This window comes from Heterocephalus glaber, unplaced genomic scaffold, assembly GCF_053883595.1.
Source record: "Heterocephalus glaber isolate CG9 unplaced genomic scaffold, H.glaber_assembly_v1.0 deba00001600, whole genome shotgun sequence".
NCBI classification, from domain to species: domain Eukaryota; kingdom Metazoa; phylum Chordata; class Mammalia; order Rodentia; family Bathyergidae; genus Heterocephalus; species Heterocephalus glaber.
In genome coordinates, this window is record NW_028258372.1 from 6,146,355 (window position 1) to 6,169,977 (window position 23,623).

The 23,623-nt window shown below is 42.2% G+C and overlaps 2 protein-coding genes across 4 annotated transcripts in view; one reads left to right on the top strand and one right to left on the bottom strand.

The window, feature by feature from the left end:
* Kif26b (kinesin family member 26B) overlaps positions 1–23,623 on the top strand; it is a 548,528-nt gene that overhangs the window by 470,799 nt on the left and 54,106 nt on the right. For all 3 annotated transcript variants that reach the window (XM_087194066.1, XM_021265513.2, XM_004853491.3), the window contains one exon: positions 12,642–12,801. In XM_087194066.1, coding sequence (XP_087050192.1) covers positions 12,642–12,801 — 160 coding nt within the window. The remainder of the gene's footprint in view (positions 1–12,641; positions 12,802–23,623) is intronic.
* The window catches only part of Smyd3 (SET and MYND domain containing 3), an 877,202-nt gene continuing 873,701 nt past the window's right edge, over positions 20,123–23,623 (bottom strand). The window contains exon 12 of the mRNA XM_087194068.1: positions 20,123–20,225. Coding sequence (XP_087050194.1) covers positions 20,199–20,225 — 27 coding nt within the window. The 3' untranslated portion in view covers positions 20,123–20,198. The remainder of the gene's footprint in view (positions 20,226–23,623) is intronic.

Genomic DNA, 23,623 nt, shown 5'->3' on the forward strand with positions numbered 1-23,623 from the left:
ATTTTTGCAGGGAGTAAGAGATATTAGGAGAATTTAGCATTTCCTGGGATCCACCAGGTGCTCAGTAAAGCACGGCTCAGGAATCATTGAAATTAATATATTACATCCTCTGGGGAGAACAAAGCATGTAGGTAATTTGGTTGAGTCCAAGTCTAGACTTAAAAATCTTTTATTTTTATTGGTACGTTGTAGATATATATAATGACAACATTCACCATAGGGAATTTGTACCTGTACATGATATATCTTGCTTCTTTTTTTCCCACTCCCCTCCCCTCCCTGCAACCCCTCCTCCCCTCCTTATTTACAAAAGATTTGTTAAATAAAGGATTATTCAAAGCAGACTGAGTTATGTTCCTTAAGCCCTGTGGCCTTGACTTCATGAATCTGAAAAGTCAGTGAGGAGCCAGTTCTTACCAGCTATTAATTATCATCTACTTCATTTGCTCGGTTTAGAACCACTTTCTCCCCAGCCACTTGCAAGGATGTAAATTCCTGATGAAAGCAAATGGCCTGTGCTCACTCACTTTGCACCCCAAGTATGAAATTCAGACTTCCGTGATTACTGGAACTCCAGTGGGTGTAAAGCAGAGAATAGATTTTCCGTTTGGTAAAGATGAGTCATGCAGTTATAATTACAGGTATTTTGTAATATTCTTCAGCACAGTCTGAACTGTGCCTTTTGTTCTCTGTGTTCTATTTTACTACATGTGCATTTATGCATTTTATTCCATAACATCAAATGGACTATTAGAGTCTGAGAGTCCAAATTGGTCTCTGTCTTTGCCCTTTTATCTGAAGTCCATGTGGAATATCTGAGCTTCTCCTGTCTATATAATTAAGCTGCAAAACAGATGATATTTTGCTTTAAAAGTAACTATTTCCCTAGCACACTGCTTTGACCTGATCTTGCATGATATAAAATGGGATGAAAGAGAAGTAACATATTATATCTTCCCTTTTAATGGTTTGCACTGGGCCTAAGTGAAAATGAGCAAAATTAACTTCCTTAATGTGAAAAGTTCTTTGCCCTGGCTGGGAAAACTAGAGAGGCTGCCTTGTAATGCTGTGCTTTCTATAAACATTCATCACCCTTCTTCTCAGTAGCAGTGTGGCAATCCAGAGCGGGTAGGTAGAGAAGGTCAGGTTAGGACAGAGTCCCCGGAGGTTCTCTGACAGCACACGCAGCACCTCAGCCTCCCGCAGCAGCGCTGTCATCTGGGCTCCTGCAGATGGGGGCACCAGACCGTGCATAGCCAAGCACTGCCCAAGACCCCTTCTGCAGAGCCACCAAGACCCAGACACCCACCGCCCACCCCCAGAGGAGCTTTCTCTACCGGCGTCTTTCCCCCGGCTCCAAATTACCTGACATCTACAACAGCTTTGGGAAGTTTCGCTTTCTGCCTTTGCTCTTCCTCTTCTGTGCAGAGTAAGGAAAGGCAGAAGGGAGAGTTGCTGACCTACAGGCAACAGGTAGGATGGTGAAAGCTGGGTTACCTGGGGATCAGAGGCCCCGGATGGAGGCAGAGGAACGCGGTAGTCAAGTGGTCAGGGAGTGTGATGCTCCGAGGGCCACACAGCTCTGGAGAAGCCAGGCTTGGGACTAGAAGGCTGCCTAGCAGCTCCTGTTGCATCAGGAGCCGGCCGAGGCCAGCTGAGGAGAAAACCCTGGTGCTGCATCATGGGGCCCCTGGGTTGAATGCTAGCTCTCTAGCCGGCTCTCTGGTCACTGGCAAGTTCCTATTTTTAAAAACCAGATTTAATGAGATCTACTGGAGATACAATAAACCACACATGTTTGTGTAATTTGACAATCACGACACTATTGCATATAATGAGAATGAACCTATCCCTCACCCTTGGAACTCTGTCATCCCTCCCTCCAACTCCACTGCCTTCCCCCTCCCTGCGCCCAGGCAGTCACTGACCTGCTGGGTTTCTGTACATCAGTTTGCATTTCCTAGACTTACATAAATGTAATCATATCATTTGTCTGTACTCTTGGGTGGATTCTGTCCCTTCATATAATTATTTTAAGATTCCGTCATTTTATTGTCCCTATCAATAGCTCACTTATTTATATTTCTTTTTCTTCATAGTGTCTTTTAAAGAGCAAAACTATTCATCTTTTATGAAGTCCGATTTGTGTAAATACTCATTATGATTCATGTCTCTGGTGCCATACCTAAGAAATCTTTATCTAACCTAAGGTTTCTTAACATTCTTTCTTCTAAAAGTTTTATAATTTTAGGTTTCACATTAAGTCTTTGATCTATTTTTACTTTTGTATATTACACAACATATGAACTAGAGTTACTTTTAGCCAGGCGTGGTGGACCATGCTTATAATCCTAGCGTTCAGGGAGGCTGAGGCAGGAGGATCACAAGTTTGAGCCCAGCATACACAATTTAGGGACTAGTGAGAACCTGTCTCAAAATTTTAAAACAATTACAAAAAGGTTGGGACTATTGCTCAGTGTGAAGGCCCTGGGGTCAATCACAGTACGAAAAAAAAAGTTCTTTTATTATTTTTGTGCATATATTTACATATGAATACCCAATTGTTCTAGTATTATTTGTTGTAAAAATTATCCTTTCTCTACTAAATTACATCTGTCAAGAATTAGTTGCCCATATTTTTTTGTATCTATTTGTGGACTCTGTTCTATTCCACTGATCTCTTTTTCTTTGTACCACCAATACCACACTGTTCTTTTATTTATTTATTTATTTTTTTGAGACAGGGTCTCACTATGTAGTTCAGGCTGACCTTGAACTCACTGCCAAGCTTGCTTTGAACTCACAGTGATTCTCCTGCTTCTGCCTCCTGAGTGCTGAGATTATAGGTGACTGCACTATTCTTTTTTTTCCTTAATTAATTTTATTGGTACATTTTAGGTATACAATATGATGACATTCATCATTGGAAATTTGCACCTTTAAAAATCCATCTTGGTTCTTATTTTTTCCCCATTCCTATGCCCCTTTTCTTTCTATTTCACATTATCTATTATACCTTTTAGTTCTTATTTACACTTTCAGTTTCTCACACTAGAGAAACTATTCAATATTTACACATATGTGTCCGATTTATCTATTTATTTCACATAAGAGTAACACCTCAATGTACATCCATTTAGCTATAAATGTCTCTAGTTTCTCATTCTTTATGGCTGAGTAATATTCCATTTTATTTTTAAAAAAACACATTTTCTTTATCCAGTCTCCAGTTGATGGCCAGTTGAGTTGCTTCCAAGTTTTAGCTATTACAAATTGTGCTGCTATGAACATGGGTGCACATATATCACTGTGGTATGATTCTTTTAATTCTTTGGGGAAGATCCCCAGCAGGGGAATAGCTGGGTCAAATGGGACTTCCAGTCCTAGTTCTTTGAGGTGTCTCCATACTGATTTCCACAGTGGTTGCACCAGTCTACACTCCCAACAGCAGTGGAGCAAGGTTCCTCTTTCCCAACAGCCCCACCAGCCTTTGTTATTGGTTGATTTCATGATAGCAGCCATTCTTTCTGGGGTGAGGTAGAATCTCAGCGTTGTTTTCATTTGCATCTCTCAAATGACCAGTGATGTTGAACATTTTTTCATATGTTTCTGTGCTATTTCTACTTCTTTGTCTGAGAAATGTCTGTTCATTTCAGATGCCCATTTTTGAATTGGGTCTTTAAATTTGGGAAGTCTGATTTTTTTAAGTTCTTTATAGATTCGAGTTAGTAGACCTTTGTCTGAGGAACAGCAGGTGAAGATTTTTTCCTACATTGTGGCTTGTCTCTTCACACTGTTGGTGGTTTCTCTTGCTGTGCAGAAGCTTTTTAATAAGAAGAGATCACACTTGTTGATTGTGCTAGTTCATGGGCAACTCAGGTTTTGTTCATAAAATCTTTTCCTACACCAATGTCTTCAAGAGTTCTACCTGACCTCTGTTCCAGCTGGTTCAGCATTTCTGTTTTAATATTGAGATCTTTAATCCATTTTGATTTTAGTTTAGTGCATGGTGAGAGATATAGGTCTAGTTTGAATCTTTGGCAAGTTGAAGCCCAATTTTTCCAGCCCCATTTATTAAAGAGGCTATCTTTCCTCCAGTGAGGGTGTTTGGCTCCTTTGTGGAAGATGAGGTGGCTGAGTGTGTCTGGAGTTGTTTCTGCATCTTCTAATATATTCCACTGGTCCTCAGGTCTGTTTCTTTGCCAGTACCATGCTGTTTTTGTCATAGTAGCTTTGTAGTGTATAGTTTCAAGTTAGGGATTGTGATACCCCCTAACTTGTCTTTATTGCCTAGGAATGCTGTTGCTATTCTGAGTCTCTTCTTGTTTCAAATGATTCTTGTATTGTTTTTTCAAGGTCCATGAAGTATCCTGCTGGGATTTCAATTGGGATTGCATTGAAGCTATATAGCAGTTTTGGAAGTATGGCCATTTTCACTATATTGATCCTTCCTACCCAGGAGCAAGGATGTCTTTCCATTTTCTGATATCCTCTTCAATCTCTCTTTTCAGAGTGCTATAGTTTTCAGAGAAGAGGTCTTTGATTTCTTTTGTTAGGTTGCTTCCTAGGTTTTTCAATTTTTTGGATGCTATTGTGAAAGGAATTGATTGCCCATTTCTGTCTCAGTGCGTCTGTTGTACATGTACAGGAAAGCTATTGATTTTTATGCATTGACCTTGTATCTAACTATTTTGCTGAATTTGGTTATTAAGTCTAGAAGACTTCTGGTGGAGTTCTTGGAGTCTTCTATATAGAGTATCATGTCATCTGCAAATAATGACAATTTGACTTCTTCGTTTCCTATCTTTATTCCTTTTATTTCTTTCTCTTTGTCTAATTGCTCTGGCTAATGTTTCCAAAACCATATTGAACGGGAGTGGTGATAGTGGACATCCTTGTCTTGTTCCTGATTTTAGTGTGAAGGATTTCAGTTTTTGACCATTTAGTGTGATATTGGTTGTTGGTTTTTGATAGATGGCTTTTATCAGATTGAGGTAGAGACCATCTATTCCTATCTTTTGGAGAGTTTTTATCATAAATCCATGTTGGATTTTGTCAAATGGTTTTTCTGCATCTATTGAGATGATCATATGTTTTGTCCTTGACTCTATTGATATAGTGTATTACATTGATTGATTTGCGTATGTTGAACCATCCCTGCATCCCTGGGATGAATCCCACTTGATCAGGGTGTATGATCTTCTTGATGATCTTCTGCATTCTGTTTGCCAGTATCTTATTAAGGATTTTGGCATCTATGTTCATTAGTGAGATTGGCCTATAGTTCTCTTTTTCAGTTGGGTGTTTCTCTGCTTTGGGGATCAAGGTGATGCTTGCTTCCAGGAATGAATTTCGAAGTATTGCTTCCCTTTCAATTTCATTGAAGAGTTTAAACAGTAGTGGCAGTAGTTCCTCTCTAAATGTTTTGTAGAATTCAGCAGTGAAGCCATCAGGACCCAGGCTTTTCTTAGTTGGTAAGTTTTAAATTATGTTTTCAATTTAATTGGTTGATATTGGGTTGTTTAGAATTTTTAGGTTATCTTCCTTCAACTTTGGTAATTCATATGTATCTAGGAATCTGTCCATTTCTTCTGTGTTGTCCATCTTATTGGCATATAGCTTCTCGAAGTAGGTATTGATGAACCTCTGTATTTCTGCTGGGTCTGTTGGAATTTCATCCTTTTCATTCCTAATTGCATGGATTTGGGCATTTTCTTCCCTTTTTCTGATAAGGTTGGCTAAGGGTTTGTCAATTTTATTCTTTTGAAGAACCAACTCTTGGCTTCATTAATTTTTTATATTGCTCTTTTAGTCTCCATTGCATTGATTTCTGCCCTGATCTTTACAATTTCCTCCTTTCTATGGGCTTTGGGTTTGTCCTGCTCTTCTTTTTCTAGAAGCTTGAGGTTCAGCATCAGGTTACTTAATTGGGCTCGCTCTGTTTTCCTAATATGAGTATTCGCTGCTATGAATTTCCCTTGTAAGACTGCTTTCGTTGTGCCCCATAGATTCCGATATGTTGTATTGTCATGGTCATTTAATTGTAGGAACTGTCTGATATCTTGTTTAATTTCCTCTATGACCCACTGGTTATTCAGGAGTGTGTTGTTCAGTTTCCATATGTTTATGAAATTTTTGCGGTTTCTTTTGCTATTGATCTCCAATTTCATTGCACTGTGGTCTGATAATATACAGGGAATAACTTCAATTCTTTGCACTTACTTAAACATGTTCTATGAGAGAGTATATGGTCTATTTTGGAGAAGGACTCTTGTGCAGCTGAGAAGAATGTGTCTTCTGATTTTGTGGGGTGGAAGACTCTGTAAACATCTGTTAAGTTCATTTGTTCAAGAGTTTGATTGAGTTCTAGTATTTCGTTGCTTATTTTTTGTCTAGTTGATCTATTTGTGATAGTGGGGGATTGAGGTCCCTCACTACTATTGTAGTAGTCCTTACATGATTTTTCATGTCTGTTAGTATTTGTTTTATAGAGTTGGGTTCACTAGTGTTTGGTGCATCTGTATTTATGATTATCATCTCTTCCTCTTGGATTGTTCCCTTTACAAGAATGTAGTGTCCTTCTTTGTCTGTCTTAATCAGTGTTGATTTGAAATCCACTTGATCTGCAAAGAGGATAGCTACTCCTGGTTTTTTTTGCTGGGGGGGGTGTTCCTGTCACATGGAGTACTGTTTTCCACCCTTTAACGTTCAGTCTGTGAGTTTCTTTTTGAATTAAGTGTTTTTCTTGTATGCAGCATATTGTTGGATCTTGCTTCTTGAGCCATTCTGCCAGTCTATTTCTTTTGATTGGTAAATTGAGACCGTTAACATTGATGGTTATAACTGATACGTATTGACTTATCCCTGTCTTGACTTTTTCTTTTTGCTGGATTCTCCCCCTTTGCATTTAATTTCTTGTCGTGCCTGATGAATTCAATCTGCCAGGCTTCCTGGGGTTGTGATCCTCATTGTCTTTTCCTAGGATATTGTCTAAAATTTTTTGGAGTGCTAGTTTCTTATTCATGAGTTCCTCAGGTGCTCTATGTCATGAAAGTATCTTATTTCTCCATCAATTTTGAAAGATAGTTTTGCAGGGTACATCAATCTGCATTGGAGGCTGTTTTCCTTTAAGGCTTGAAATACATCACCCTAAGCTCTTCTTGCCTTGAGGGTTTGTATTGAGAAGTCTGCTGTGATTGTGATGGGCTTTCCTTTGTATGTGATTTGTTTCTTTTCTCTGACTGCGTGTAGAATTTTGTTCTTCTGTTGGGTTTATATGCCTATGTGTAGGGGTTTTTTTTTTATCAAGGCTAGTTGGAGTCCTATATGCCTCACTTATCTGTATGTCAAGTTCTTTTTGCTTGCTTGGGAAGTTTTCTGCCATCACTTCTGTGAACAGTTTTTTTTTTATGTCATCTGCACTCTCTCCTGTTTCTTCACTGACTCTAATCAGTCTTATGTTATTTATTCTTATTTGCATCGTCTAGCAGCTACTGGATTGATTTCTCATGGTCCCTTACTATTTTGAAGCAATTTTTCTTTTCCTGGTCACTAATTGCAATCTCACCTTCTATATCTGACATTCTGTCCTCACATTGGCTCATCCTGCTGTGTAGACTTTCAGTGGAGTTTTTAATCTCTTGGAAATCTGTTTGGATCTGTTTTATGGGTTCAATTTTTTTCCTATGTTGGGATTCCATCATGTTCCTCAGCTCCTCTATTTTTCTATCTGTGCCCTCTCTAGATTTATTAATCATGTCTTGCACTATGGGCACAATCTCTGCTGTTATCTGAGAAATAATTTCTGACTTCATTTTTTCCAGATCCTCTTTTTTGCCAGTTCAGGGAGTCCAGGTGGTTGCGTATCAGTTGAGTATTGTTCAATCTCGTTGCCCTTTGGGGTTGCCTTAGGTGATCTGGAAGTCTGGTTTTGATACTTCTTTACGTGTCTTCTCATTTCAACAGATGCAGCCTGCTGTGCCTTTGTTGAGGCGACTTTTTGCTCATCCAGTGGTCTTGAATTCTCAGCAAGCCACCGAGCATCCTTGACTCTGCTGCTCACCTGTACACCAATTCCTGGGTTCAGAGTGGTGGCCTTCTGGATCCCTGAGGTGACCTGCTATCTGGGCGGGCTTCTGGCTGTGGTCTGTGCACACTTGGGATGGTATCTAGGCATGCCTCTCACTGGGGCCTCTATGTAGCTGTTGTCTGGGAGGGCCTTTGGTTGGGGTCTGTGCACCCCATTTCCTGTTGTCTTTGCAGGCTTTTGCCTAGGGTCTCCACATACTTATCAATGGTATTGGGGCGAGCCTCTGGGTATTGCTTGTGTACTTGTGTAGCCCTTTTCCAGGTGGGTCCTTGGCTGTGACCAATGGTATGGTGGGCCTCTGCCTGAAGCTTGTGCACCTGTGCAGCTCTTTTCTGGTTGGGCCTTTGGCTTGGCCTCATGTGCCTGAGCCTCTGGGGTTGGGGCAGAGCCCTGGCTGGGATCTGCCTGCAGCCTGGCCTCTATGGTCTCCACAGCTGCTCCCCAGGATCTGTGCGCACTTACCAATGGTATGGCGGGCCTCTGGCTGAAGCTTGGACCACACTATTCTTTTTTTGGTACCAAGGATTGAACTTGGGTCCTTGTGCTTGCACAGCAGGCAGCGAAACCACTGAGCTAAATCCCCAGCACAGACCACACTATTCTTAATGTTAGTGTTAGCCTTTCTTGTTTGCTAGTATTTTTTAAAGTTATTTTGGCTATTTTTGATTTCTTGTAGCTCAAGCAGATTTTAATTTGTTTTGTTTTATTGGCACTGTGATTGAACCCAGCAACACTCTACCTCTCAGTTATATCCTTTGCCCTTTTTATTTTTCGTTTTGAGGAAGGGTCTCACTAATTTGCCCACGCTGGCCTAGCCCGTGTGATTCTCCTGCCTCAGCCTCTTGTGTAGCTGGAATTACAGTCATGAGCCAACATGCCTGGCTCTAATTTCTTAAGGTAGAAGCTGATATCATTGCTTTGAGATTGCTGTCATTTTCTTATATAGGCATTTGATGCTGTAAATGTCTTTCTTACAACATCTTTAGGAGTCTTGCACAGATTTGGATATGTCCTGTCTTCATTTTCATTCACGTCAAAACATTTTTAAATTTCCATCTGATTTCCTCTTTGACTGTAAGTCATTTGGTGCTGTTGTTGAGATTCAGAATATTTTGGGATTTTTGCAGGTGTCTTTACATTAATTACATTCCATTGTGTCACAAAACATACTTTCAATAATGTGAATCCTTTAACATTTATTTAGACTTGTTTTATGTACCAGGATATGATATATATTGGTAAATGCTTTTTGTGCAAAGACTATGTATTCTGCTGTTGTTGGGTTTAGTGTTATGTAAATTCCAAGTTGTTGAAATCTGTATCCTCACTGGTTTTCTGTCTGCCAGTTATGTAAATTTTTGAGAAATGAATATCTGAAATCCCCAACTGTAATTATGGACTTGTTTGGTTCTTGTTCTATAGATTTTCCTTCATGTACATGAACCTGTGTTATTACATGCATAAACACCTTTGATTGTTATGGCCTCTCAATAAATTGTCCCTTGTATCATTGTAAAATGTTCTTCTTCACTTCTTGTAACATTTTTGTCTTCAGTCCCTTTTGTGTGATACTGGTCTATCTCCTCCAACTCTCTGATGGTGCCTTTTCCATACCAATACATTTAATCTATTGTTTATTTATATTCAAAGTGCATTTTTCATAGAATTAAACTTTTTAAATCTAATCTGACAATTTCTGCCTTTTAATAAACATACTCAAACTATTTACCTTTAATGTGATTATTGATATGGTTTAGATCAAAGTATTACTTTTCTATTTTCTGTTTATCTCATTTGTTCTTTATTTCCTTTTTTATCTGCCTTCTCATGGACTTATTAAACACTTTTAATGATTCTACTTTATATGTGTTTTGGTTTATTAGTTATAATTCTGGGTTATTTAGTGATTGCTTTGGGGCTTATAGTATATATATCTAAGTTATCGCAGTCTACTTTCAAGTGATATTGTACACTCCATGTAGAGAACAAGAGCCTTACCATAGCGTACTTCCATTTATCCCCTCTGATCTTGTGCTATTATTGACAAACATTTTAATTTTACATACATCATAACCTATGCATTACATTCTTATTTTTCTTTTCTAAATTACCCTTTTAAAAGATTCAATAAGAAGAAAAAATACGTATATTTACCCATTTCCTAAGCTCTTCATTCCATTGTGTATATCCTCTTTGAATCTACTTTTGGCAAATTGTTTCAGCTTTTTTAAAGACCTTATTTGCCTTTTGTTTTGGAATGGTACCTTTTCTGGGTATATACTTCCAGCCTAAAATTTTTGAGTGCTTTAAAAATATTGCTGCATGATCTTCTCCCTTGTATTATTTCCAACAAGAAATATGCTATCCTACTTACCATTGTTCTTTTATATGTATTATGTTTTGTCCCTCTGGTTCTTTCTATTTTTTTTCTTCATCATTGGTTTTGAGTACTGTGATTATGATGTCTCTCAATGTAGTTTTCTTCATATTTCTTGTGCTTGGGGCTGATTGAATTTCTTGGATCTGTGGGTTTATAGTTTTCATCAAATTTGGGGAAGTTTTAGCCATTATATTTTCAAATATTTCACCTGTAATACACTCTCTTTCTTCTGGAATTCCAATCATGTGTATTTGGACACTTGAGGTTGTCCTACAGCTCTTTTTTTTTCTACGTGTTTTTGTTTTTAATTTTTCTTTCTGTATTCCATTTTGAAGAGTTTATCTTGCTAAATCTTGAAATTTACCAATTTTTCTTTCTGTGATATGTAATCTGCCTTTAAGTCTATTGACTTAAGTCTATTTTTCATCTCATATGTTTGTAATTTTCATCTCTAAAGGTTCAGTGTCTCATTTTAAGAGCCATATAACCTATATGACTACTTTTGAACATTTGAAAAGAGTTGTAGTAACTATTTTAGTTAACTGTTTTATTGACAGTAACTTCTTTGTCACTTCTAACATCTATTCTAGTTCTTAGTTGGCCCCAATAATTTCTTTGCTATGAGGTTCACCTTCCTGCTCTTTTGCATTCCTAGTTGGTTTTGATTTGGGCACCAGATATTTGGATTTACCTTGTTGGGTGTTGTAAATATCCATAGGTTTTGTTTTGAGATGTGGTTGTTACTTGGAAACAGTATGATCCTTTCTGGTCTTCTTTTAATATTTTTTAGGTGAACCTGAGTGTGATGGCATATGCCTATAATCTCAGTGCCCTGGGGGCTGAGGCAGGAGAATTGCAAGCCTGAACTACATAGGGAGACCCTGTCTCAATGCTCCCATATATATATATTTGTTAGGTGAGACCAAGTCAGTGTTCAGCTATGGCTAAATGTTCCCCACTACTGAAACGAGACCTCCTGGGTACTTTACCCAATATCCTTTGAATCTTGAGGCTTTCCAATCTGACTGTTGGGAACTGGTATTATTCCTGGCACCATGTGAGTGTCGTGCCCTCTCACCACTGTTCTTTTCAGGTGGTTAATTCCTTAGCTGGGGATGGTTTCCTCCTAGGCCTGTGCTGCTCATTACTCAGCTGAACACTCCAGGGGCTTTCTGCAAGTCTCCAGAGTTTTCTGCTGTCTGTAAACTTGCCACCTTGGTCTTCCTGGAGTTTCAGTGTTCTCTCCTCAGTTCAGGTGATCAACCAAGTTCCAACTGATTCCTTTCTCCCTAAGCCATGGCCTGGAAAGTCTCTGAAAGCAGAGACTGCTGTTGAGATACAGGCAGTGTTTGCCTTGCTTGTTTCTCATCTCTTAGGGATCATTGTCCTTTGCGGCCTGATGTCTACTGTCTTAGTTGTTTTAGACATTTTCTTCATTTTTTAATTGTTTTGGATAAGAAGACCAGTCTATTCCCTTTTATTTCATTGAGGCCAGAAACAGAGATATTCCTGGGCAAATTTCTTGACTTTTCTGAACTTTTGTATTCTCATCTATAAAAAGGATAATAATACTTAGCTTATTTTTTTATTATTTTATTTTGCCATGGAAATTAAATGAGGCTGATGTTTGCATAGCACCTGGCAATTGGCACTACTCAGCAAATATTTGGGACTTCCCTGTCTCTGCACCTGGTTCTTATTTCTTTCTGATGTTATCTTGGGTTATCAACCTGGTTCCTGGCTGAGCGTTGGCTGCGGTTTTTATGACAGTCAACCAAATGGCTCATGGACCATTCATGCTTTAACTTGATGAGTCTCAGATTTCCACTACCTAGAGGACATTTGGGTCCAAACCTTATTTTCCTTGAAGTATAAATTGCCTTTTCTGAAATCTCATCCCATTCAACCTACAGGAATTTCCACGTAATTCTAATATGAATGTCAGTAGTTGTTAGAAGGTCTTGGGTGTGTGGTGGACAGAATTTAAGGGGATCGGTGCTATTAATAACCCCAGTGTGACTTCGTTGGGGTTTCCTATAACGTCGTGAACGCCAACCTTTAACTTCCCCTTTTCCTTTTTCCTCAGATTTTCCAAAGAGCTGCATGAAGAGCAGAGAAGCATTTGCCAAAACTCACCCATTTTCTCTCCTCTTGTCTTCTCTCCCATGGTAGTGTCTGGAGGTCGCAGCCGCCTGCATCTCATTGATCTCGGCAGCTGTGTGAAAGCTCTTAGCAAAAATCGAGAAGGAGGCACAGGGCTGTGCCTCTCACTGTCTGCTCTGGGCAATGTTATCCTGGCTCTCGTCAATGGCAGCAAACACATCCCCTACAAGTAAGTGGCTTTTCTACTGGGAGAACCAAATGGGGTAAGCATGGGGCCTGAGCTGGATGAGGATTCTCAGTCCAGGACCACCTGGGGAGAGGTACGGCAAAGACGACCACGGTGTTAGTTCAGTGCCAGAGACTGGCTTTTGCTAATAGTTGTGATACATCATCATCCAAATTGGCAAATTTTGGAAATATTTAAATTCATTCCAGGTCTAATTTTAGGCTGCTAAGAAGTAGGAAGTTACCTCAATTGCCAGCATTCTACCAATTGTATCTCTTTCATAGTGACGCAAGCAAGAGGCCAAAGCTTGGCTGACATCCTTCGTGTAAGAGTAGGACTGCCACATTAAACTGATAAAAAAAAATAGAGCGAACCTAGTTGCATTTGAATTTCAGATAAACAACAAAAATTTTTAGTGTAACTGTGACCCCCAGTATTGCATGGATACTACAGGCATCCCATGTGTTAGCTGGCATCCTTACTTAGGAGAGCTTATAAAGCTTAGGGAATCGCCATGTAGCATCCCATAGAAGTGTTTGTTCCACATACGCATCCGTTCCCTCTTTCTGTTACTGCCCCAAGATGATGACATCAGAGCTGCCTCTGTATCTAGCATAGCCAAAGACTCACCACATCATCTGCGCTCATGAATGGCCCATTTTAACCACTCCTCACCACCATCACCCAGCTCCGCCCTCCCATGGACACTGTGGTGAGTGCTCCACTGGCTGTCCAGGCCCCTGCACAGGCCCCGCTGTGTCTCTTACGAGCTGTATGAACCTTCACTCATCATAAATGAAGGTTATGGCTGTATATCGTATCAACATCACAGGGAAGTAGATTCAGAATGATATAATACACATGAAAGTTTGTTTTCTAGACTTTAGAACCCTGTGGTCAAAAACCAATAATGATAACCTGATGGAACCTACCTCACTGGATCTATTCTCAGCTATTTAAATGGAAATAATGCCTTACAGAGTTGTCTTGAGGTTCTGTTCTCAGCTATTTAAATGGAAATAATGCCTTACAGAGTTGTCACGAGGATTAAGTAAACATATGGGTATGGAATCTTTTTTTAATCTGTAAAAATCTTGTAAGATGCATAGTACTAACATGAGAGGAAAAGGATAAGTCATGCAGTTCATTCTACAGCAACTGAGGTTCAGGATGCGCCCTTGAGCTCTTCACTCTATGCTTAGTTGATGCCCAACACCTGCCCCACCACCACCAAAAAAACCCCCAAAAGCTGCATTTTTATTGTATTTTCCACCAAGAGGACCATTTCTAGACTGACTTTCAGAGCTTACATAGTGAGAATAATCCTGTCTTAGTTCTTGAAATTTGAAATCCTAATTGGATAAAGCTAGAAATGGTTTTGCCACCTACTTAAAGATTATTTTCTATGGGCCGGGGATTTAGCTCAGTGGTGCTGCCGCCTGCCTCACAAGCACAAGGTCCTGAGTTCGATCCCAGGTATCAAAAAAAAAAAAGATTATTTTCTATGAGAAAAAATTTCAAGTTGAAAATTTATGAAGTTTCATTTTCTGTGAATTCTGCTTTGAATGAATTCAACCTGTGAGTTCAAAATAACCAAAGCATAAGAGGTTGGTCTAAACTGGGACTGTCAAGTGTAGAGACCTTAAGAAGGGAGTAAAGAGCCGCTGGGGCTAGTTGGTTTCCATAAAATAAGGGTCATGTCTATGAATGGTGATTGATAACTTAAAGCATAATGGTGTAAAATCAAAATGCCACCTTACAATGAGGTCATTGATTGTGTATTTTAATTGTGTAGCTCACATGTTTTCTGAAGAATAACATGCCTTTGTGAATTCAATAAATATTTGTTAAATTGATGGTGGGCAAGTTGAATGAATGTAAGCATGTCAGATTATTTTAACTGATATAAAGTAACTTCTTTCTTATTAGAGTTGGGTTTTACTAGAAACAGATAGGGATACATTAAGAATTATTGATATTACTAGTTCAGGGTCTCTTGTGAAATTAAATATATTTGAACATCAACTAACCCTACCCACCAGCCACCTGCCCTCATGGGAGGAATGACAAAATATGAACCTCTGCTCACCAGGGCTGCAGACATCTGCTGCTGGGTTCCAGGCACCCTCTCCCTTCCATTCTGGCCTGGAGTGAATGCTGAGTGGTGCTACTGGTTTCCTCAAGCAGATTTCACATGCTGCATCTGCATCAGACCAGTCACAGAGTTGTCCCCCCACCAGCAGGAGCCTGGCCTGGCTGAGCCATTGCCCTGCCTGACCTGCCTCACAAGAGCTTGCTGGGCGCCCCATTGCTTGGAGCACAGAGGCATGCTGGCCTGGCCATCCAGCCAGTCTGTCCTCCTGCAGTGTCCTGGCCAGAACAGTTGGTCCTTACTGCCCACCACCATGGATAAGCTCTGAAAGACCTCAGCTCAAACATCTCAGAACCTCGGCCACAGCAGATATCCAATATTTGGTGTCTGCAAATTACATTCGCCAGGTGATTAATCAACTAGAAACTGTCCGCTTCCAGGGCACAGAAAGGTAAGACAAAGATTTACTCAAATTGCCCAGCCAGTTGGTGGCAGGATCAAACTACATGGCTTTCCACAGCTTTAGAGACCTAGGCAGTTGGAGCCCGAGCTGCTGCTGCTCCCCTGCTCATCAAGCTCTGTAATATATCAGCTGCCTTGCTCTGCACAGCGGGTTGTTCAACACAGCAGGACGGCCGGCCCGGGTTCTTTTATCAATTCCGTCAGCACTCTGAAGCCACATTATGCAGCATTTTGTTAGCATACTAAACACCTTTCAGGGTGTCAGGCCCTATCTTTGCACTGGGTTCCTTAGAGAAGGGAAGGTTTCTAGCCCATGCATGTCTTCTTGTTCCTGCTCGCTTTCAGGAAAAAACAAAATCAAACTCCATGTTCTTGGCCCTCCCCCACCTCCAACACAAACACCCCACTGCCTCTTCATCTGTCACCCTAGACAACTCTGTGCTTCCAACCTGCATCACTTGTGCTTGCTTCTGGGAAATTAACCAGCATGTGCGCAGAGGGACATGGCTGTCTTCATTTCTCTTCGTCACTGTACCACACGATTTGCCGTGTGAGCAAGCCGGAAAGTGAGTTTGGATTCAGTACCCATTCTGCGTGCTCCCACGGGCACCCTCAGTGTGCCCCGAATAGTTCTGACTTTGCAAATGATACTGCCTTTGTGGATGACAGGTGCAGGCCCGAGCGATTCCCAGCCTCAGCCCTCGCACAGGGTAGGCTTGCCGGCCAGTCCGAGTGCCATAAATCAATCCTAAATGGTGACACCATTCAGAAAGGCATGCAGGAAAGGCAGGGAGACCACCCAGAGCTCCAGCCCCCAGTCATTTCTGCACTGACAGGCTGCACAAATTGCTCTCTAACTTGGGGGAACTTCAAGCCCAGGGAAATCTATCCTAGGCTTGAGCATTTTGACAGCACATTTGCAAATTTCCTTCCAGGCTCATTCATTACAGTTGACTGTTATTCCTCATTACTTCTTGGGCAACAAGGTGCTAGGAAGCTTCCTACTTGATGCATAAGAAAAAATAGGCAGGTGCATTTAAGTGAATTCTCATGCCCAAAACAACGTCCCAGGCACACACATCCCTGGAGCTGGTCCCCTAGAAGCTAAGAATCTATCTTAGCTTCAACTAAAGTGCTGTTATGTCAGGGCTCTTCTGAAGGACCAAGTCTTTCCAGAGGTGCAAAAATTCTAACCACAAGCCAATTGTTTCAAAATAGGATGTTCGGCCCCTTGCAGGTGCAGGTGTTGTAAAGGAGAAAACCCTTAGGAAGCTCACCTTTCACACCATGAGACTTCAGGCCCTGATGCATCTACCTTCATTTAGAACTGTTACTCTGTTTGGAAAACAATTGGTGTGTGTGTGTGTGTGTGTGTGTGTGTGTGTGTGTGTGTGTTTTGAGACAGGGTCCTGCTATGCAGTGCAGCCTCACCTTGAACTCACTGTGTAGCCCAGGCTGGCCTCGGATCGCTGCAGTCGTCCTTCCTTGACCTCCCAAGCGCTGGGATTACAGGCCTGCACCATTATGCCCAGCCTACTTTCTTTTTTTTCCTTTTGGTACCAGAGATCAAACTCAGGACCTTGCACTTGCGAGGTAGGCGGCGGGACCACCAAGCTAAATCCTGGCCCTGCCCAGCCTACTTTCAAAGGTCTTAGGATCTTATACTGAGCAAGGGCTCACTGTGGCCCAGTGTTCAGAGAAGCCAGTACTATGGTACTGGATTTTGGCAAAAAGAAAAAAAAAATTTATTGTAGAGGGCGGACCATCGAGTTAGGAAGCAAAAGGAGAAAAAAGAAAGCTCAAATCTGTCATGCCATTGGCTGGCAGCAGAGGGGGAACTTATAGGAAGCAAGAGGGGCAATGTTGCTTGTTGACTAGGTGCCAAGAAGGGAACGTGTTCTTTGGGGGGCAGGCTGTATGGGATCCAACCCAGAGCCTTGTGTGTGGCAGGCAGGCGCTGTGCCACTAAGCTACATCCGGCCCTGTTTTAGGGTCTTTTGCATGGGTGTAGATAGTCATTACACCTCTTCACAGGTCCCATATTCCTTTCTGGGGGTAGTTATCATGTTCTGCATGGCGGACTTCAAGCTTGTGACATCCAAACGTCATTGACCAGGCCAGAGGGCTTTTCCTGTGCATGCGCATTCTTGAAAAGCTGGTTTCAAACTGTCCCTGAGTGGATCCTGGAATTGTTTCCTAAAAGCCAACTTAGGCACTTTATTTAAGGAATGTGTGTCTGGGTAGATATTTGATGTCTTGACAGGAAGATTTCCCATTTGATAGGAAGTCACAGAAAATTATTCTGTGACCCTCTTGCGTTGTGTTTCTCTGAGATGCTCTTTGCAGGCAACTTGAAAAATGGTGCTACACAATCATCTCGGGACGTAAGTGATGCTGGATCTCCCTCTCTTGTGGGTCTGGTCTGTGATGCAGACCACGCCCTAATCCAGGTGTTGCAGTGTTTTGGGGCACATGCAGCTGTGCTGACTTCACTTCTCTCCCTGGTTGGGTGGCTGCAAGGAAGCAGGGGGAGCCTGAGGCATCTGTGGTCAGGAGCTTCGGTCTGCACACAAAAGCCACAGGTAGTGTCCCCTCCAGAAGCCTCTGTCCTGCCAAAGTGACAAGGATGCCCTTTCCCAGGGTCTGCAGTGGGGCTGTTTCTCCTCCTAAGGCCCTGGTGAGGGGTCAGGAACCAAGTCCTTTTAAGAACCTGCAGCATCTGAACGCAGCAGTTCATTCAAACCAGCAGGCAGCACTAGAAATGAAAATTCAAGTCAGTGACTGAGAACAAATGGCATTTTATACACAGGAGCAGCTTTTCCAAAATGTCAACACCTCTTCTCTTGGAGAGGCAGTGGGGGTCTGGAGCCTGTGGGCAACACCTGCAGCAGTACACCCGAAATTCAGGACTTTCCTGGAGGACTTCCCAGGACTGCTCCGTGCCTCTGCCTTGCCTGGGGAAGTGCTCCTGCGGCAGCCGAGAAGGTCTTGGGATCCTCTGTCAGGAATGGACCCCCACCTGAGCTCTGGGAGCCTGGAGAGAGTGGCTCAGGATTGCTTGGAGCTGCAACATTCAGCTCCCAGAGGCTTGTTTCTCTGGGCTTGAATGAAGATTATTCACATGTACCATGAAATTGAATAGATATTTGCCAGAAAAATGCAAAGGAGTATTAATTCCCCAGATTTACTTAAGAAAGTATGAAATGGGGCAAAAGCTCATGCAAGCGTCTTTGTATGAAAGAGAAAAAAAGACACACATATGCATATTTAACCTCCTTTAAATGTACATTAACTCTAGATTATCTCCTCCTGATTTATAGGAAGAACATCAATTTAAAACTATTTGCATGAACTCCAGATACCCGTTTATAGCATTCCCTGTTTAGAAATTTAAAAAACCAAAGTCTCAGGTTGCCAGGCAACAGCAGCAATGATAATTCTTCATATTACTGCTCTAAAAACATTCATTTTTATACATTTTAATGGCTATTAGGGTACAGAGAAAGTGAGCTCATAGCATCACCAGGAAAAAGAAGTCCCTCTTTTATGAGATTTTTCGCACTTTCACTTTCTCTTATTCTTCGCTGCTAGCAGTTTTCCTCCCTGCCCAGTGGTATTTTCATATTTAATTATAGCAATTTCCAGGGCTCGTTATTATTTTCTTCACAGTCCATACTGTAAGCATTAATAAATTAATTCTGCAGGCTTGTTATGTGCAAGTCACTCAGGGAGAAACGACTGTGTGGGAATCCTCTGGGGGCGCAAGCCCTGGGTTCAGACCTGGCTCTTGGGCCATTGGTTTGACACATGAATTCCACACACCTCTTCACCGAACAGGGAACAGAATAGTACGTCCCCAACTCAGTCCGAATCTCTGGGCAGCAAGCCACCATGGCTGATCTTTTCTTCTGTCCACCACAGTTATTCCCTGTTGGACAAAGGGGCACAACTGTATGAGGATTGGATAGAAGTCAGGGAGCTTCATTTCCCTTCGGCCTTTCCAGTTTAATCTTCCTTGGGAGTCAGTTTCTGGGGTTACTCATCAAAATCTGTTCCTTCTCGATTCTGAACCAATTGTCAAAGAGATACAGAAGTATGATTAGGAATTAAACACTGCCTGCTTAATCCTAGCTGAGTGGGAGGAGAGCCCCTCCGGCAGCATCACGTGACATCGGCAGAGCTGTCCCCACCCCACAGCCACGTGGCTCCAGGAGGAGGGACGAGACAGACTTGGGCTACACATACCCCGGGTGTGGAAAATTTTTCTTGGTCTTTCCAAGTAATTAACGGTTCCTTATTTATGGGCTTGCTGAACCAGAGGGAAGAGGAGAAAATAGCCTCTGATATTTCTGTTCTGGTTTTTCTGCAGTTAGCAGGACGTGCACATGAGTTCCACATAAGGGTGACTTCACAATGTGAGCATGACCATAACAGCTCACTGCACTCCTACGGTCCATTGGGAGGACAATGATGCTTTATGAGTATTTAATTCTGACAGTGACCCATAACATATGCACCATTATGGTCATTCTCGTATGACAGATGGGGAAACTGAGGCAAGATGGTTTGAGTAACTTGTCCAAGTTTTCACAGCTAGCAGGTAACGTAGCTACCTCACTGCCTCCCAGTACATCACCACCACCCAGGACCGTGCCTGCAGTGCTGGTGATGCTGCGGTTAATATTGGTTGAAAGCACGTGAGGGATGGCCCGTGGGTCCCATACCTGCCAAGCTCACACCGTGTACTTGACTGAATGTTGAAAGCATTACCTGAGGGGAGGCTCCACGGCTGCTGGCTTGTCTGTTCAGCTGTCTGCTGCTCTCAGCTGCTTCTGTGATTGCTGAGCTAAAACTGACTGCTAGATACCTGTAGCTGTGAAGAATGTGAAATAGAGAAGATTAAAAAATGGAAAGGATGGCACAGTGGAGCATGCCTGTAAGCCCAGCTATTCCAGAGGCTGAGGCAGGAGGATTGCAAGTTGACAATTTAGGAAGGCCCTATATCAAAATAAAAAATAAAATAATCTGGGGATGCAACTCAGTGGTAAAGCACCTCAGCTCCCAGAACCCCCAAAAAAGGAGAAAGAGAAAGAAAGGAGAAGCAAAGGAAGAAGAAGTTGAAGAGAAGGAGGGAAGAAAGGAAGGAAAGAAGGAAAAGAAAAAAAGAGGAAGAAAGGAAGAAGAAGCTCTCCCATTGGAGACCCAAGCCACTTACCAGGCTAAATCTGAAATCCCAAATAAAAACGTTAGAACTAGAGCAACTCTCCCAACTCAGAACTTGCATGCATGGCATAAGGGAGAAGGTTAGCAAGCTGGGTTCCAGGCATCCTCATCCAGTGGCTCAGTGGAACCCAATAGTGAGCCCCATATTCTGGGCACCACCGATGGAGGAACTCAGGAATCTCAGCCTATTTCGCCAGTCCTTTCTGTAGCCTTTCACAAGCAAGAGCTGAAAGTTCGAGGAACCATGTCACAAGCCCTGTGGATGGGGACGGCCGAATTCATCTTCGGCCCTGGAAGCCCACCTGTGCAGCCCTCCTCCTTTCCCCAGGATGCTCCAGCAGGGGAAATGGGACCATTTCCCACACTGGAAAGCTGAAGTGTCCATCTCCCCTCTCTGGCTGCAGTGTCTGGGAGTGCTGCGGTGTCCCCGAGTGAACAGGTGCCTGTCACAGCAGCCAAGGTTATCACCCTGGCTGCGTCTTGGAGCTGAGCTGAGCAAGGTAGGCAGGGATAAGCGAGAGGTGAGAATGATGGCAGGGCTGTCAGAGTGCAAGATAATGGGGTTCCTCAAGCATCTGCTAATAACAGAAGCTGGGAATTTCCACTGTTGGCAGATAAGACAGTCTCTCAACTGCAGTTGTGAACTCAAAGAAGCGTATAGAGTCAAATAGCTGAGGTTCTAAAAGAAATGGACTGTAACCAGGGGCTGGCAGAGCAATGCTGCACTGAGGCCGGGGACATGGATTCTAGTGCTGTGCCATTGCTAACTCCATACACTCGGACATGCTTCCTGAGCTTTGATTTCTCCATCTGCAAGATCAGAATCCTCATTCTTATTTCTCCAGTTCAGAAATGTATCGCAGGTCTCATTGAGACAATGTCTGCTGTAGCCGCTTTAAAGAAATATATTTCAATAGCAAAAAAATCACTGTGTTAATATATTCCAAATTTTTATAATCCAGGTTAACCTGGGACTGTCATATTTTTCATCCATTCTTTGATTTAAAAAGTATGTGTCTCAGCCAGGCATAGTGGCACATGCCTGTAATACCAGCACCCTGGGAGGCTGGGACAGAAGGATTGAAAGGTCAAGCCCCACCTGAGCAATTTAGTCACTTAAGAGAGACCCTGTTTCAAAATAAAAATAACAAGGAAAAAAGGCATAGGAATGGAGCACAATGTGAAGGCCCTGCATACAATCCCCAATACTGAAAAAGTAAATGTGTGGATCTATGTATCACTTTTGGCCAAGTGGATTATAATTTCCTTTTATGAAAATGGGACCCTCACCTATTTGTTCATCTTATGAGTGGGCCTAGTGTACCGACTGAGTGGCTGCCTGATTCGGACTCTTGACTGTAAGCACTGTGCACAAAAGTAAAGCAATGATTTAAGGACACAAGTGAGTGCACACTCTGTCTGTGGGGCTGAAGATTAGCTGAAGATCAGGGTTCAGATGCTGCTGTACCCCTATTTGTACCAGGGTAGCCCACTAACTTGGGCACTAATTACATATTTGAAGGTGTAGAATCTGGCCTTTAAAAGCAGGTGGAATACTTCTCCAGTGCCCAGTCGGAGACCTCACTGAAGTAAAGTTTGTCTAGGTAAACTTCATGAGAGACGGATTTTCTTCCAGAGATTTTCAAGGCTAACTTTGATGAAATGGATTTGACTTCACGCTTTAGATCCCCCACGGTTCATCAGATTTCACTCCATTATTCCTGGAGCTCAGTGCTGCTCAGATTGACAAGGAGGATTCCAGCCCCTAGGAACTGAGGAGGCTGAGGAGTTTCAGAGACTGATGCTTCCAGGTCTACAGGAGGCTGCCACATACATATCAGAAATAGTTAGAGAAGTGGAGCAGAAGTGCAGGTTCTTTTATTCCATTACTCACTTCACTCACTTGTTCAATTCAAAACCCTGTACTGGGCCCCTACAATAGGCAGGGCTCTAGGAATAGAGCAGATGATCTCCACTCCTTGGCAATTTACAGTGTAGTGAAGACAGAATGAAATACAGCAAGGGGAAGTGGAAGGGGTAGGGGAAAGGAAAGAAGGGAATGGAATTAATATGAGAAAATGAAAAACTGGAAACAAAGTCTTTGTAAATAGGGAGGGATGGAGGGGTTGAAGGGAGGGCAGGGGGAGGGGGAAAAATAAGAACCAAGGGAGATTATGTAAAGGTGCAGATTTCCAATGACGAATGTCATTATACTGTATATCTGAACTGCACCAATAAAATAAAAATTTTTAAAAAAGAATGAAATACGGCAGCCATGTGCCATGCCTGGTATATGCCAGGTGTGTGCACACCAGCCCCCGGCTGGTACTGAGGAAAGGAGGGCCTGGGAGAGGACGGAGGAGTCTTGAGGATTGCATAAAGGCTGTCTGGGCCAAGGGGCTGACACTCCAGCCCCTTCCTCACTCCTCTCACTCACACGCATCGGTTTTCCCACCTTTCCCCACCATCCATCCTTTATACTCCTGAGTCAGTCGCAGCTGCTCTGCCATTCACTGCATTGACACAGAGCTTGCCTGACACAAATCATGATAAACTACTGAGCCAGATATGAGGCTCTGACTGCACAGCTAATTGTTATCTTTAATGATAACTAATCATCATTGCTAGCAGAAAGAAACCAGCCAAAAGAGAAGGGCTTTGGGTTAGCCCAGATCAGTGCACAGAGAGCCCCAGATGCCCTTGGGCACCCCGAGGACTCTGTGATTACTCAAGGATAGCTTGATTTAGGCGCAATTAGGCATTGGAGGAGATGGAACATACAAATGAGTTGGGGCTTAATTCATTAAAAAGCTGTCTTGAACATTAATAGAGCTTTAATCAGAGTATCCAACCATAAATTCTCACCTGTTTCGCAACTGGTTCTGGCTCAACTGAGCATTAATAGATTTTTTTTTTTTTTGTCCACGCAAACAAGGTGATAATTCATTCAGTTGTGTAACTGAACAATTTTCAATAGTTATATTTGTGGAACAGTTAAATTGTACCAAATGGTTTAATGTACCTGTAACTCTGACAGTACTGGATTCC